This window comes from Elgaria multicarinata, chromosome 6 (genome assembly GCF_023053635.1).
Source record: "Elgaria multicarinata webbii isolate HBS135686 ecotype San Diego chromosome 6, rElgMul1.1.pri, whole genome shotgun sequence".
Lineage (NCBI taxonomy): Eukaryota > Metazoa > Chordata > Lepidosauria > Squamata > Anguidae > Elgaria > Elgaria multicarinata.
Genome location: NC_086176.1, coordinates 48,180,478 through 48,192,799, shown reverse-complemented (window position 1 = coordinate 48,192,799; position 12,322 = coordinate 48,180,478). Strand labels below are relative to the sequence as shown.

The window sequence follows — 12,322 nt, the reverse complement described above, 5'->3', positions numbered from 1 at the left end:
GAAATCTACATTAACTATTACATAGCAAATGTAATATGTGACTATATATGATATAATATGGCTGATTCTTTTATGGCCGATTCCAGAAGGTGAAGCTGGGGCTTATTGCTCTGTATTTTGGCAGCTATGCTATTGGATTCTACAGGGAGCTCTATTCTACCCTCCATACTGTTCAACATTGTCATGCAACACTGGGGGGAGGTTATCCAGAGTTGTGGGCTGCGGTATTTCGATGACACCCAGTTCTATCTCTCCTTTTCATCAACTCCAGGTGAGGCAGTGGCCATTCTGAATAAGTGCCTGGGCATGGTAATGGACTGGATGAGGATGAATAAACTGAGACTCAATTCAGACAAGATGGCGGTCTTCGTACTGGGTGGTTTGTCTGCCTGGCTAAGTGATGTTCAACCTGATCTACAAGGAGTTACATCCCCCTAAAGTATTGGGCTCACAGTTTAGGGATGCTCTTAGATCCAGCACAAGTTGACTTGGTGGCACGGAGCATATTTTATCAGCTTAGGCTGATACATCTTCTACATCCTATCTGCACAGAGATAGTCTAGCTATAATTATCTGTGCTCTGGTAACTTCTCATCTGGATTACTGGAATGTACATGGGACTGCATTTGAGCTTCGGCTATTGGGCAGTATAAAAATGAAATAAATTAATAAATAAAATAAAACGGTCCGGAAACTTCAGCTAGTCCAAAATAAGGCTGAGAGATTGTTAACAGTGATAATATTATGTCAGTACTTTTCCATTTGCATTGGCTGCCAGCCCATTTCTGGACCAAATTCAAAGTGCTGGTATTAACCATCAAAGCCCTAAATGGCTTTAGGCCAAATGTTTTCATTGTCTTGTTTACATGTACTGTATTGTGGAACAACTGTTCCATATTTTACTTTAACTACCACTTTCTACATAATATGTAATTCAGTATTTGAAAACAAAATATAGAACTGATACATGTTATAGTTTGTTGTTGTTGTTTTTACTCAGTTGAAAATAACTTTGATGTAATAGGAGTTCATACCTCTTGGTCTCTAGGCACTTCATCAGCAAGTACAAAGAAATCAGCTAATGCATAAAGGAAACCAAGATCTAATCGGAGATCCATCTCTTGAATTAGAACTTTAAAGTATCTGGAAAGGAGTTAAAACTGTCAAACAGCAGAAACATACTTTCCCCCAATGTCTCTAAAGCAGGGATGGGTAACTTGTAGCCTTTCAGATATTTTGGCTTCCAACTCCCATCAGCCTTACTCAGCCTTAGCTAACGGTGAGGGATCATGGGAATTGTAGGTTGAAACATCTGGAGAGCCACAAGTTTCCCACTTCTGCTTCTAAAGTCAGCAAAACAAATATCAAACACACTAAGGCTGCAATCCTAGCTTACCTTGGAGTAAGTCCTAATGAACTTAGTGGGATTTAATTCTGAATAATATGCATAGGATTGGGCTTAATATCGTTTGAAAAAGTTAAAACTGAGTTTTTGCAGATAAAAGTTTTTTTTACAACACAATCCTATGTATGTTTACCAAGAAGTCAGTACAACAGTATTTGCTAGGGCTTATTCTCAAGGAAAGTGTGTACTGGATTGTTAACTTAGGGCAGAATCCAACAGGGCACTTCCACTCCTGTTGACTCCCTTCTGCCTGTCAATTCCCTTCTGCAAGAGGTGGGTCCTACCAATCCCGTTGTGCAAGCAGGACCCAGTGAATCTGCAACGGAGATTCAGCGTTTCCTAGAGGAAGCCCTAAAACCAGTGGAAACATTCATTACTGGAAGGAGGCGGGTTGGTGGAGCTTCCTTATGTGAGTTCCATCAACCTGCCTTCTTACAAAAATGAGCATTTCCACTTGTTTTGTGTTGCCCCAGAAGTGCTACATTGACATTGCACAAATTATGGGGACTGCTTGCGCAACGGAGTTGGTGGGGTAAGACAATTGGTGGAAACATAAAGCACACCACTGGATTCTGCCCTTAGTGATTACTAAAATTATTCTTATTAATTAAAGAAAGTAGTTTCTTGCCTTACTAAAATATGGAGTTCATATAGGATGTGTTAAACAATCAAAGCATCTTGAGACAGAAACACCAACATGTTTAGAAAGAATACAATCTCCAATTTGCTAATCTAGAATGGGAAATCTGGTCTTGCTGTTTGCTAACATCACAAAGTTCTTTCCATGTGGAATGTCTGGGGCGCTGAAGAGACAGGAACAGGTCAGTCACTTAACAGAGTATCGTCATCTTTCCACTGAAAGAACAGTGAAATGGCAACATTTATTCTCCCTCCATATTAAAATTCCCTTTTCAATTTTTCAGTTTTAAGGAAGATTTTGTCTTAAAATGCACTTAATAACTCTTAAGATTACTTTTTGTAGACAAAAGTTGTATTCAACTGTCACCAAGATATGCAGAGAAAAGCCTTAGTGGACAGTTCACCAAATGTGCAACATGGAGGTAAAATATATTCATGTATAACCAATCTTTAAGTAACATTTGTATGCATCTTCTTATTATTTATTTATTTATTTATTTATTTATTTATTTATTTATATAGCACCATCAATGTACATGGTGCTGTACAGAGTAAAACAATAAATAGCAAGACCCTGCCGCATAGGCTTACATTCTAATAAAATCATAATAAAACAATAAGGAGGGGAAGAGAATGCACCAAACAGGTAGTATAAAAGTCAGAGCAAAATCAAGTTTTAAAAGCTTTAGGAAAAAGAAAAGTTTTTAGCTGAGCTTTAAAAGCTGCAATTGAACTTGTAGTTCTCAAATGTTCTGGAAGAGCGTTCCAGGCGTAAATCTTCATTTAGTGTTCATAAAATTAATACTGGCCATATTACCTGCTATTACTTGCAGGCTGATCCCAACTATGTTTACTTCAGAGAAAAAAGTTTCATTGATTTTAATAGGATTTATGTTCAAGTAAGCAAGCTTAAGATTCTTAACCTAGAAAAGTGCAACCCAATCCAATGTATGTTTATTTAGAAGTAAATTCCACTAAATCCAAATAGAGTAAGTAGGATTGCAGCATCATTTAATATTGGAAAAAGAATATATACTTACTTTATACGTGATATTTGAGAATGTCCTGCAGTTCTCATGACAATACTGACATCAGTAAATGGTTTGGGTTCTATGAAAATTCCCCAAAAAATACAGGTGAGCACAGGATGGCAACATACTGAAGCAGGATCTAATTTCTTTTGACAAGTAAAGTACAATATATATATATAACCAAGAGCATTTGCAAAGGAGATAATGGAAAGGTTGGACAAACCAATGGTCCAAGGTGTTAAGTATACATGAGGCACAAGTGGAAGGAAATGAAGTCAATTTACTAAAATGATGTGTGCACACCCACAGATATTTGCAATACTAAATCCAGCGGATGCACACCAACTGGACAGTAAAGTTATTTTCCAATTCCAATGACATTAAGTGCATGATTCTCAGAACAGGATTTGGATTTCTACAGGGGTACTGGCTTCGGAACTCAAGGTCCTGGCTGACCCCAACCCACACTAGGCTCATCACATTTGCAGACAATGTACATTTGTCAAGCAAATTCCTAGTCATATTCTTTGAAAAGCACTCCACTCAAGTGAAAACAGAAAGGCAACTGTGCACAATATGCTTTCACAAAAAGGTAAAAATGTTCCAGCTTTTAGCAAATTTAGAAAGAAATATACAAATTGACTTTATTTTCTAATCTTCCTATGGTTTTTTAATCTTCTAATTTATTACAGATGCAGAAAAATTGTGAGTTAAAAACTGATTTAACAAACCTGAATCCAAGGAGACGGACTTGGGAGGTTTAATAGGATAGAACACAAAGGGAAATATGGCTCCAGGAATCTGGTTTTGTATCTGATAAGGGCAACGACAGGACAATATGGTGCATGTTAGATGTTCATTTGCAAATGTTTTTTGTCCTAATGTTTAACAAATGTCTTCGTTTTCAATTATAGTGACATCACACATTCTAACTTAATGGGTGCATGGAGGAAACAAATAGAAATCGTTAATCTACTGAAGTCAATAGGCTGGCTTGCATGATCACTGCAGCCCACTGTGGCTTATTTAAGCAGGCTTATTTAAGGGAGAAACCAACAGAAAGTTAGCCATTGATTGGGTTCACATGATTAATGAGGATAGCAAATTGATAACAGATGACAAAGAAAAGGCTGAAGTGCTCAATTCCTACTTTGCCTCAGTCTTCTCCCAAAAGCGGGTCTATGACTCCACTGGAAAAAATGAAGCAGAAGTTGAGGGGGAAGGATTGCAGTTTGAGATTGATAAACAAATGGTCAAAGAACACCTAATTTCCTTGAATGAGTTCAAATCTCCAGGGCCCAATGAACTGCATCCTAGAGTAATGAAGGAGCTAGTGGAGGAAATCTCAGAACCTTTGTCTACTATCTTTGCAAAATCATGGAAGACGGGTGAGGTGCCGGACGACTAGAGGAGGGCTAACGTTGTCCCTACCTTCAAAAAGGGCAAAAAGGAGGAACCTGGGAACTACAGACCAGTCAGTCTGACATTTATCCCTGGGAAAATTCTGGAGCAGATTATAAAGAAGTCAATCTGTAAACACCTTTTACAGATTTGTGTCATCAAATTTGCAGATGACACAAAATTGGATGGGATAGCTAATACCCTGTAAGACAAAAACAAACTTCAGTGCTCTTGATAGGCTGGAGTGCTGGGCTGAAAACAGCAGAATGAAATTTAATAGGGATAAATGCCAAGTTCTACATTTAGGAAATAGAAACCAAAGGCACAGTTACAAGATGGGGGATACTTGGCACAGCAATACTACAAACGAGAAGGATCTTGGAATTGTTGTAGATCACAAGCTGAATATGAGCCAACAGTGCGATATGGCTGCAAGAAAGGCAAATGCTATTTTGGGCTGCATTAACAGAAGTATAGCTTCCAAATCATGTGAGGTACTGGTTCCTCTCTATTCGGCCCTGGTTAGGCCTCATCTAGAGTATTGCGTCCAGTTCTGGGCTCCACAATTCAAGAAAGATGCAGACAAGCTGGAGCGTGTTCAGAGGAGGGCAACCAGGGTGATCAGGGGTCTGGAAACAAAGCCCTATGAAGAGAGACTGAAAGAACTGGGCATGTTTAGCCTGGAGAAGAGAAGATTTAGGGGAAACATGATAGCACTCTTCAAATACTTAAAAGGTTGTCACACAGAGGAGGGCCAGGATCTCTTCTCGATCCTCCCAGAGTGCAGGACACGGAATAATGGGCTCAAGTTAAAGGAAGCCAGATTCCAGCTGGCCATCAGGAAAAACTTCCTGACTGTTAGAGCAGTACGGCAATGGAATCAGTTACCTAGGGAGGTTGTGGGCTCTCCCACACTAGAGGCCTTCAAGAGGCAGCTGGACAACCATCTGTCAGGGATGCTTTAGGGTGGATTCCTGCATTGAGCAGGGGATTGGACTCGATGGCCTTGTAGGCCCCTTCCAACTCTGCTATTCTATGATTCTATGATTACTGCAGTCCACAAAGGCTAATTTAAGCCGCAGAGGGTTGTGGTGCATACCAGCAGCCATTTTGAAAATTCAAGCCATTGTGGGCACTTGTGAACTCCTAAAACAGCCTAAAGCCTGTGAGGATTGTTTAACCTTCGCATAAGCTTGAATATTAAAAATGGTGGCTGGCATGCACCACAACCCACTTCAGCTTAATTAAGTCATGGTGGCTGCAGTGATCCAAACAGTCAATGGCCAACTTTCTATTGATTTCTCCACTGAATAAAGGCTTTCTGAAATTTGAATTTAAATTGATAACATACACAATGCCTAATTCTAATGTTCATAAAAGGAATTCAGAAAAACAACTCTTGGAACTTAACATACTTTATACAAACTTCCATTTTCAAGCATACTTCTAGTAATTTGAAAATTCCAAATTAAATAATATTTTATCTTTTAAATAGTTTTAGGAAAACCAATTATTGTAAATATTATTGTTGCAGAGAAAATCCTGAAATCCTAGTTGCATGGATTAAACTATGAATGGTCATAAAATGCAATCCTAAAGGTTTTTGACTATTCATTGTTGGTAACCACGAGACATACCTGTATCCTGTAAATCTGGACTCTGAAGGATGATTGATGTTCAGATGTACTGTATTGTACTTTTAAAGCTGGCAAAAAGCTTCTTCTCACTGGGATTTCATTTGGCTGGAGTATTTTCATGTTATTACCAGTAGGAGTTAAGCAAACCTGTATTTAAAAATGTCCAAATCTTACTCCCATTTCTTATAAATCTTTCAAATAAAACATTAGGGCACAATCTGGCCAAATTTAAGTTCTACTGGTTTCTGAGGGAGATAGTTAAATCATGTGCTTAACCTTCTAGTTGAAAGCAATCATACTTGAAGAGCACTTAAGCATTACCTGGATCATGCCATTAGTTTTTTTTAAAAAAACTATAGGGCATTAACAGCTCAATCTTATGAATTACTCAGAAGTAATTCCCATTGAATTCAATGGGATTTATTCCTCATCACTAACAGTGTATACATTAGCCTAATTGGAAGGAGACACTAAGACATTGGTGGCACATAAGAAACATGGCTACTCTTGTGTAATTGTGCTCTAGAGAGTTCTGAATGTTGCTCTCCATATGCCTCATATGAGAGATTGAAGAAAGATCACAAAACAGAACCACAACAGCTGAGGACCAAGAGTCAGGATCATGGTACATTTTCATGGTACAGCATGAGGCAAACGAAGGTCATAATTCTATGTACCACTACACTTGGTGGGACTTAATTCCAGATAAACATTCATAGGATCAGGCTATAAGCTGATAAGTGACATGCAAGACAGATGGCCGAGGTGGGGATAGAAAATGGGCAAAAGATTAACTCCAGGCTTCTTGTAAAAGTGTAAGGACCATTCCATTAAGCATTATGATACGGACAAAATCTAAATGGATTTTTAAAAAAATCTCAGTATTACCGGAACATTATCATCCAGCTCCACTATTTTATTTTCTGTGGGTGAGTGATCACAATATTCACTAAATTCTTTCTCCAGCTTTTCAGTTTGCTTCACACTCAGTGGCCTCCATCTTGACTTTTTCTTGGGCTTTGTCTCCCAAATTACATCAGAACTTATCAACAAAATAAAGAATTAAAAGTAGAGACTAATTATAAAATATTTTGCAATTTTCAGCATGAATATAGCTATAATACAACAACTCAATAAATAATGAAGCAATAAATAAAATACACCTCCGTGAGGTGTATTTTTCCTGGGAAATTTAACTTTTTGCTAAAAGTGAAAAGGACTTCAGTTCCAAAACTACATCTTTCATTCCATGAAAGCTTTCTTGAAGGCCAGAAAATTATTCTACAATTTTCAGCCTACTGAAATCAATGAATTTACTAATTTGTCCACAACTAAGGCTTTGCTGTATTTATATTGAGCATGATCCAGCCAGAGTTAAACACTTTTAAATTCTATTCTTTTCAATGGAAGAGTTAAGAATGTACCTGATTTTCTTCCATTAAATGAACTGGAATTAGGCTGCAATATTATACACATTTTCCTGGGAGTAAGTCCCAATGAACTGTTAGAAGTGCTCAATTTTGGCTAGATAGTGCCCAATGTTTCTTGAAATAAAACCTTGAAAATAAAATCTAAATGAAGCAGAATTTTTCTATATCAAAATGCTAATGTTTAATCATCCAGAAACGGCTCCATTTGTATCCTACTATTTCAAATGCAAGTAGCTAAGATGAAAATATTATTCATTTTTTACCTTGTGATTCCAATGTAAGCAATTTCCTGCTTTAAATAGTTATTTACTAAAGAAATCCCAACATCTTGTACTGATATAATGATTTCTTGTTCCGCTAATTCAACTTTTTCACTTTCGTATGTCACTTTGAAAACCTTTTCATCTTCAGTGAACAGGATGATACGTTGCAAGCCTTCAAAAAATGAAACTAAATAAATGATTTTCTTTCCCACATGGATAGGTGTCATCAAATCCTAGAATAGAAGAAAAACAAATGTTCATTTTCAGGACAACAGTCTCAAATCCTAAATATACTTTCAGCACAACTTTAACTAATTTACTCTGAAATAACCCCTACTGATTATAATGAGACCAATTTTAAACTAAATGTGTTTAGGACTGCAGATGTAGATATGACAGTGCAATTCTGGGTGTGTCTACTCAAAGGTAAGTCTCACTGTCTTCAGTGGGGCTTGCTTGCTATTTTCCTCTATTCCTTTTTGTGGAGAAGGGATTCTCTTGAAAAAATAGATGTCCAGTGGATGTTTCAATCTAAGAAATTGAAAGAATATCCTCATTGTAGAAAGTGCAGGTAGAGCCATTGTTGCATATATGTGTAATTCTAAGTACCAGACTGTAGATGACATTACATTTTATATGTTTAGGTTGGCAGGAATGCCAGTCCAAGTACACAAGGGCATCTGTTGGTTTGCTATAAAGATTGGTAACAACCTTGCCCTCTGATGGTTGGAGGTATATCTAGAAAAGTGTTATATGTGCCATCTCCATGATACTATCACAGGTGAATTTGATGGTTGGATGAACATGTATATGTAAACTAAATACGTTAAACAATGTTAACCAATTATTCAAAGAGCATCAGTTTATTCTCCTTTGTAAATAATTCTCCTAATAAATCTTAGTTTTGTTCATCTTGTCTCTAGTGGTGGTGTCAATTCCACGCTTACACCATAGAACTAGGCTACTGGGTTTCTAAGAAGTTCATAGGATTTATTTTTGGAGGCACAGTTAATGGTTTTATTGTTGAGACCACCTTATGGCAGGGTTTTCCAAAGTCCTAAGTCTCACAATTTCAAAAAGGGAGCAGTGGCAGGAAAACCCATGTGGTTTTTCCGTATTTGGTGTCATAGATGGGATAAACCACACATTGTTTCTCCACACTTGAAAAGGAATCACTACAACCTGTTTAAATATAAAATATACAATTATTTATTTAATTTTTTTAGACCACCCACGATTTGAATACATACTTTTAAGTACTCAGTGATGTATATCTACAAACTTTTTTTAAAAAAAACCCAAACAGCATAAGATATTTGCTCTGACTCATCTGCCCCTGCCCTCTGCTGTGTCTGCTATGCATACCATGGCTAACACAAATACCAGTGCTTGGTCTCGCTGGACCAATACCTCGCTCCTCTGATCCAAATGACACCTCAGCCATTCACCCAACAAAGAAGGCCTGGCCAACTGAAGCCACCAATTAGCTAAGAGCCCTGGATAACCTTGTAGGTCCATCCTGCACATGTCATTGAGATCCATCTTACAACAAAAGGTGTATTTATTTATTTATTACATTTTTATACCACCCAATAGCCGAAGCTCTCTGGGCGGTTTTGCTTTCTTTAGTCTGAATTTACTCAATTTCTTCTGTCTTACATTTCCATCATCTTTGTCTCCAGTTCCTGGACCTTTGCTGTTGATTGTACAGAGATATTGATCTCAATGATACTTTAAAGGTTGTTGGACAGTTTAAGTAGTGCATTAGATTCTTCGGATATCTATCATATAGCATTGATTTAAGCTTTGTTAGTGGTATTATACATACATCTTTCTGAGTTACTTCCCCACTGCTCTTTCCACATTTCCATTTCAATTTTCTAGAGCCTACTGGATCAACCCATGTGTAAAGTACTGCTTTATTTGGTTCTAGAATATCTTCCATTACAGAGAGAGAACTGCAAACAAAAACAGGGGAAAATAGTGAATCACAGGTTGAACACGTTAAAATTCAGCACCTAAGAACAATTTTGTAGCCTTTCCCCATACAAATACTTTTCATGAATTAAGTTTTTCAAATGGTTTGTATTATTGAATCGAGAAAAAGTATACTGAAAACTCTCCATACCCACATGATTCAAATTCTCCCTAGATTTCAACTATCCTTTTTTTTAAAACAACAACCTGGGGCACATCAGGTAGTTGGGAAGGGTAAGATTGCAAAGTTGGGTTCAGAGCAATGTAAAGGCTCAGTTCAGACAACACTTTTCTCTACACAGTGGGAAAACTCCACTTAACAGTTGAGTTTGATGGGGAGTACTCACCATACAACCTGTTCTAACTCCATGGTTATGTGACGATGGGCTACTGTGGAGTTGAGTAAAAGGCAATGTGATGTTTGATTGACAATTTCTTTGCCCTCTCTCCTCCCACAGTCCTCCTGATGGTATCCCGTCAGCTATTGCTGCAAAAAACCAATCCTGGTGGCTCTCTTAGAGCGGCGCTCCTTCCTTTCACTGCTCTTGCCAGAGAACTCTGTAGCCAGTGGGAAAAGTCTACTCAATGCAACAGGAGACTCCACGGAGCCCTCCACACAACACAACAGTTGTGCAGGAACTCTCCTCTGCACAGCGTGGATATTCAGTGTGGAGTGTTTTCTAAAAAAAATACTCCACTGTGAGGTGGAGCTTTCCCTCCAGACAGCACATTTCTCAATAGTGGTGAAAAAACTCCACTGTTGAGTTCTAAAACCACCATTGAGAAATGTGTTGTCTGAACTGAGCCAAAGCCTTGCTCTCATTTGAAATAAGTTGCAGTCTTCTTTTGGCTACTCTGCTTTGCTAAAGAAAATAACTTAACTGTCTCCTTAAGACACCATGGTTCATTCCTGTTCAGCTGGGAAGTATCAGTAAGACACTACAGGAAAACATATCTATATTCATGATCAGTATTTACCGTATAGGGTGACCATATGAAAGGACAGGGCTCCTGTATCTTTAGCAGTTGTATTGAAAAGGGAATTTCAGCAGGTGTCATTTGTATATATGGGGAACCTGGTGAAATTTCCTCTTCATCACAGTAGTTAAAGCTGCAGGTGCCCTGCCCTCCCTTAATTCTGGTCACTCTAGTATAGCTCCTGCACCTTTAACTGTTGTAATGAAGATGGGATTTCACCAGGTGCTGTGTGCATACAAATGACACCTGCTGAAATTCCCTTTTCTATGCAACTGTTAAAGATACAGGAGCCCTGTCCTCCTTTCCATATGGTCACCCTAATTTACCCATATGGCACTAAATCCTACAGTATTCTGTATTCTACAGAACCTGAAGATAATCTTGTATACATACCTTTGCCCATATTCAATTGTTTCTCCTTTGGTGTGATTAATTATCAGGAATGGAGCTGCACCATCATGGTAATTAGAGAATGCAATTGCTGTCGAATGTTCAGCTTGTGTAACATCCACTATAATGCCTCCAAGCTAATAGATATGAAAACAGTGTATTAAATCTGGCTGTATTTTTTAGACTAACTTATCATTGTAACTACTATATTAATTTCAGAGGCATAATTAGTTTTGTGGAATATTTTAAACATTTAAAAATATTCACTGATTTTTTGATATGGTAATCCCCTTCAGTTGTCTGAATTTGGGGTAGGAGAGAGAGAGAAAAAAGATGGAATACATATTAAAGTTTCTCTAATTATATCACTCACCCTGTTGTCTAAATGTAGCAGCAAACTATTTTCTTGCTTGTCAAGCTGTATAACTTTGGGTGGAATATCAGAATTTTCTACTCTAACCTGTAATTTGTTTTCATTATTTTCAGGCCAAAAAGGAAAACACTGGAATAAAAAACGACATATTTCAAAAAGAAATGCATAATGGAAACTGAATTATAGCCTTAATAAATCAACCCATCACCTTTAGCTTGAATATAAAAAGATGAACAAAATTGTGAGCCAGTTAATAAACATAATTTGAACACAAGAAATAAGTACTTTAACAGTAAAGCTTTAGAAATTTATATGAATTTATTATTTAGAAGATTATATAATAATAATAATTATAGTAATAATAATTTAGAAGATAAACAGAATTAGTAAGAGTTAGGTAAAACAATTGGTGGAAGCATAGCATTTTCACATAGCAATTTATACTAATACCTGGCATTCCATTGTTATGCAATTTTAGTATAGGTTGGCATAAAATTACAGCCAGCATGGCCAACTTGACCACCAGTCACGGATGATGGGAGCTGGAATCCACCAATATTTACAGAGCCACATGTTCCCCATCCCTGTGCTTACACTGGCTTCTAGTACACTCCTTGACCCTGCACAACTTTCAAAAACCTCCATGGCCTTGCACCCTTATTTCTTTGTTCTTAGATCCTCTGACCTTTGCTGATCCAGCTTCATTACTCTCAGTTATCTCAAATAACTCCACCATTTCTCCCTTGCTATCCCTTGTGCCTGGAACAGCCTCCCAGAATGCCTCTGTGGGCACTCTTT

The 12,322-nt window shown here is 37.6% G+C and overlaps 1 protein-coding gene across 3 annotated transcripts in view; it reads right to left on the bottom strand.

Annotated features, from left to right (window-relative positions):
- The window catches only part of VPS13A (vacuolar protein sorting 13 homolog A), a 135,192-nt gene that overhangs the window by 28,996 nt on the left and 93,874 nt on the right, over window positions 1-12,322 (bottom strand). For all 3 annotated transcript variants that reach the window (XM_063129359.1, XM_063129360.1, XM_063129361.1), the window contains exons 51-59: window positions 11,525-11,653; window positions 11,155-11,288; window positions 9,635-9,764; window positions 7,807-8,039; window positions 7,002-7,155; window positions 6,114-6,260; window positions 3,807-3,888; window positions 3,085-3,154; window positions 1,035-1,143 (exon numbers count right to left, since the gene is read on the bottom strand). In XM_063129359.1, the coding sequence (XP_062985429.1) occupies window positions 1,035-1,143; window positions 3,085-3,154; window positions 3,807-3,888; window positions 6,114-6,260; window positions 7,002-7,155; window positions 7,807-8,039; window positions 9,635-9,764; window positions 11,155-11,288; window positions 11,525-11,653 (1,188 nt within the window). The remainder of the gene's footprint in view (window positions 1-1,034; window positions 1,144-3,084; window positions 3,155-3,806; window positions 3,889-6,113; window positions 6,261-7,001; window positions 7,156-7,806; window positions 8,040-9,634; window positions 9,765-11,154; window positions 11,289-11,524; window positions 11,654-12,322) is intronic.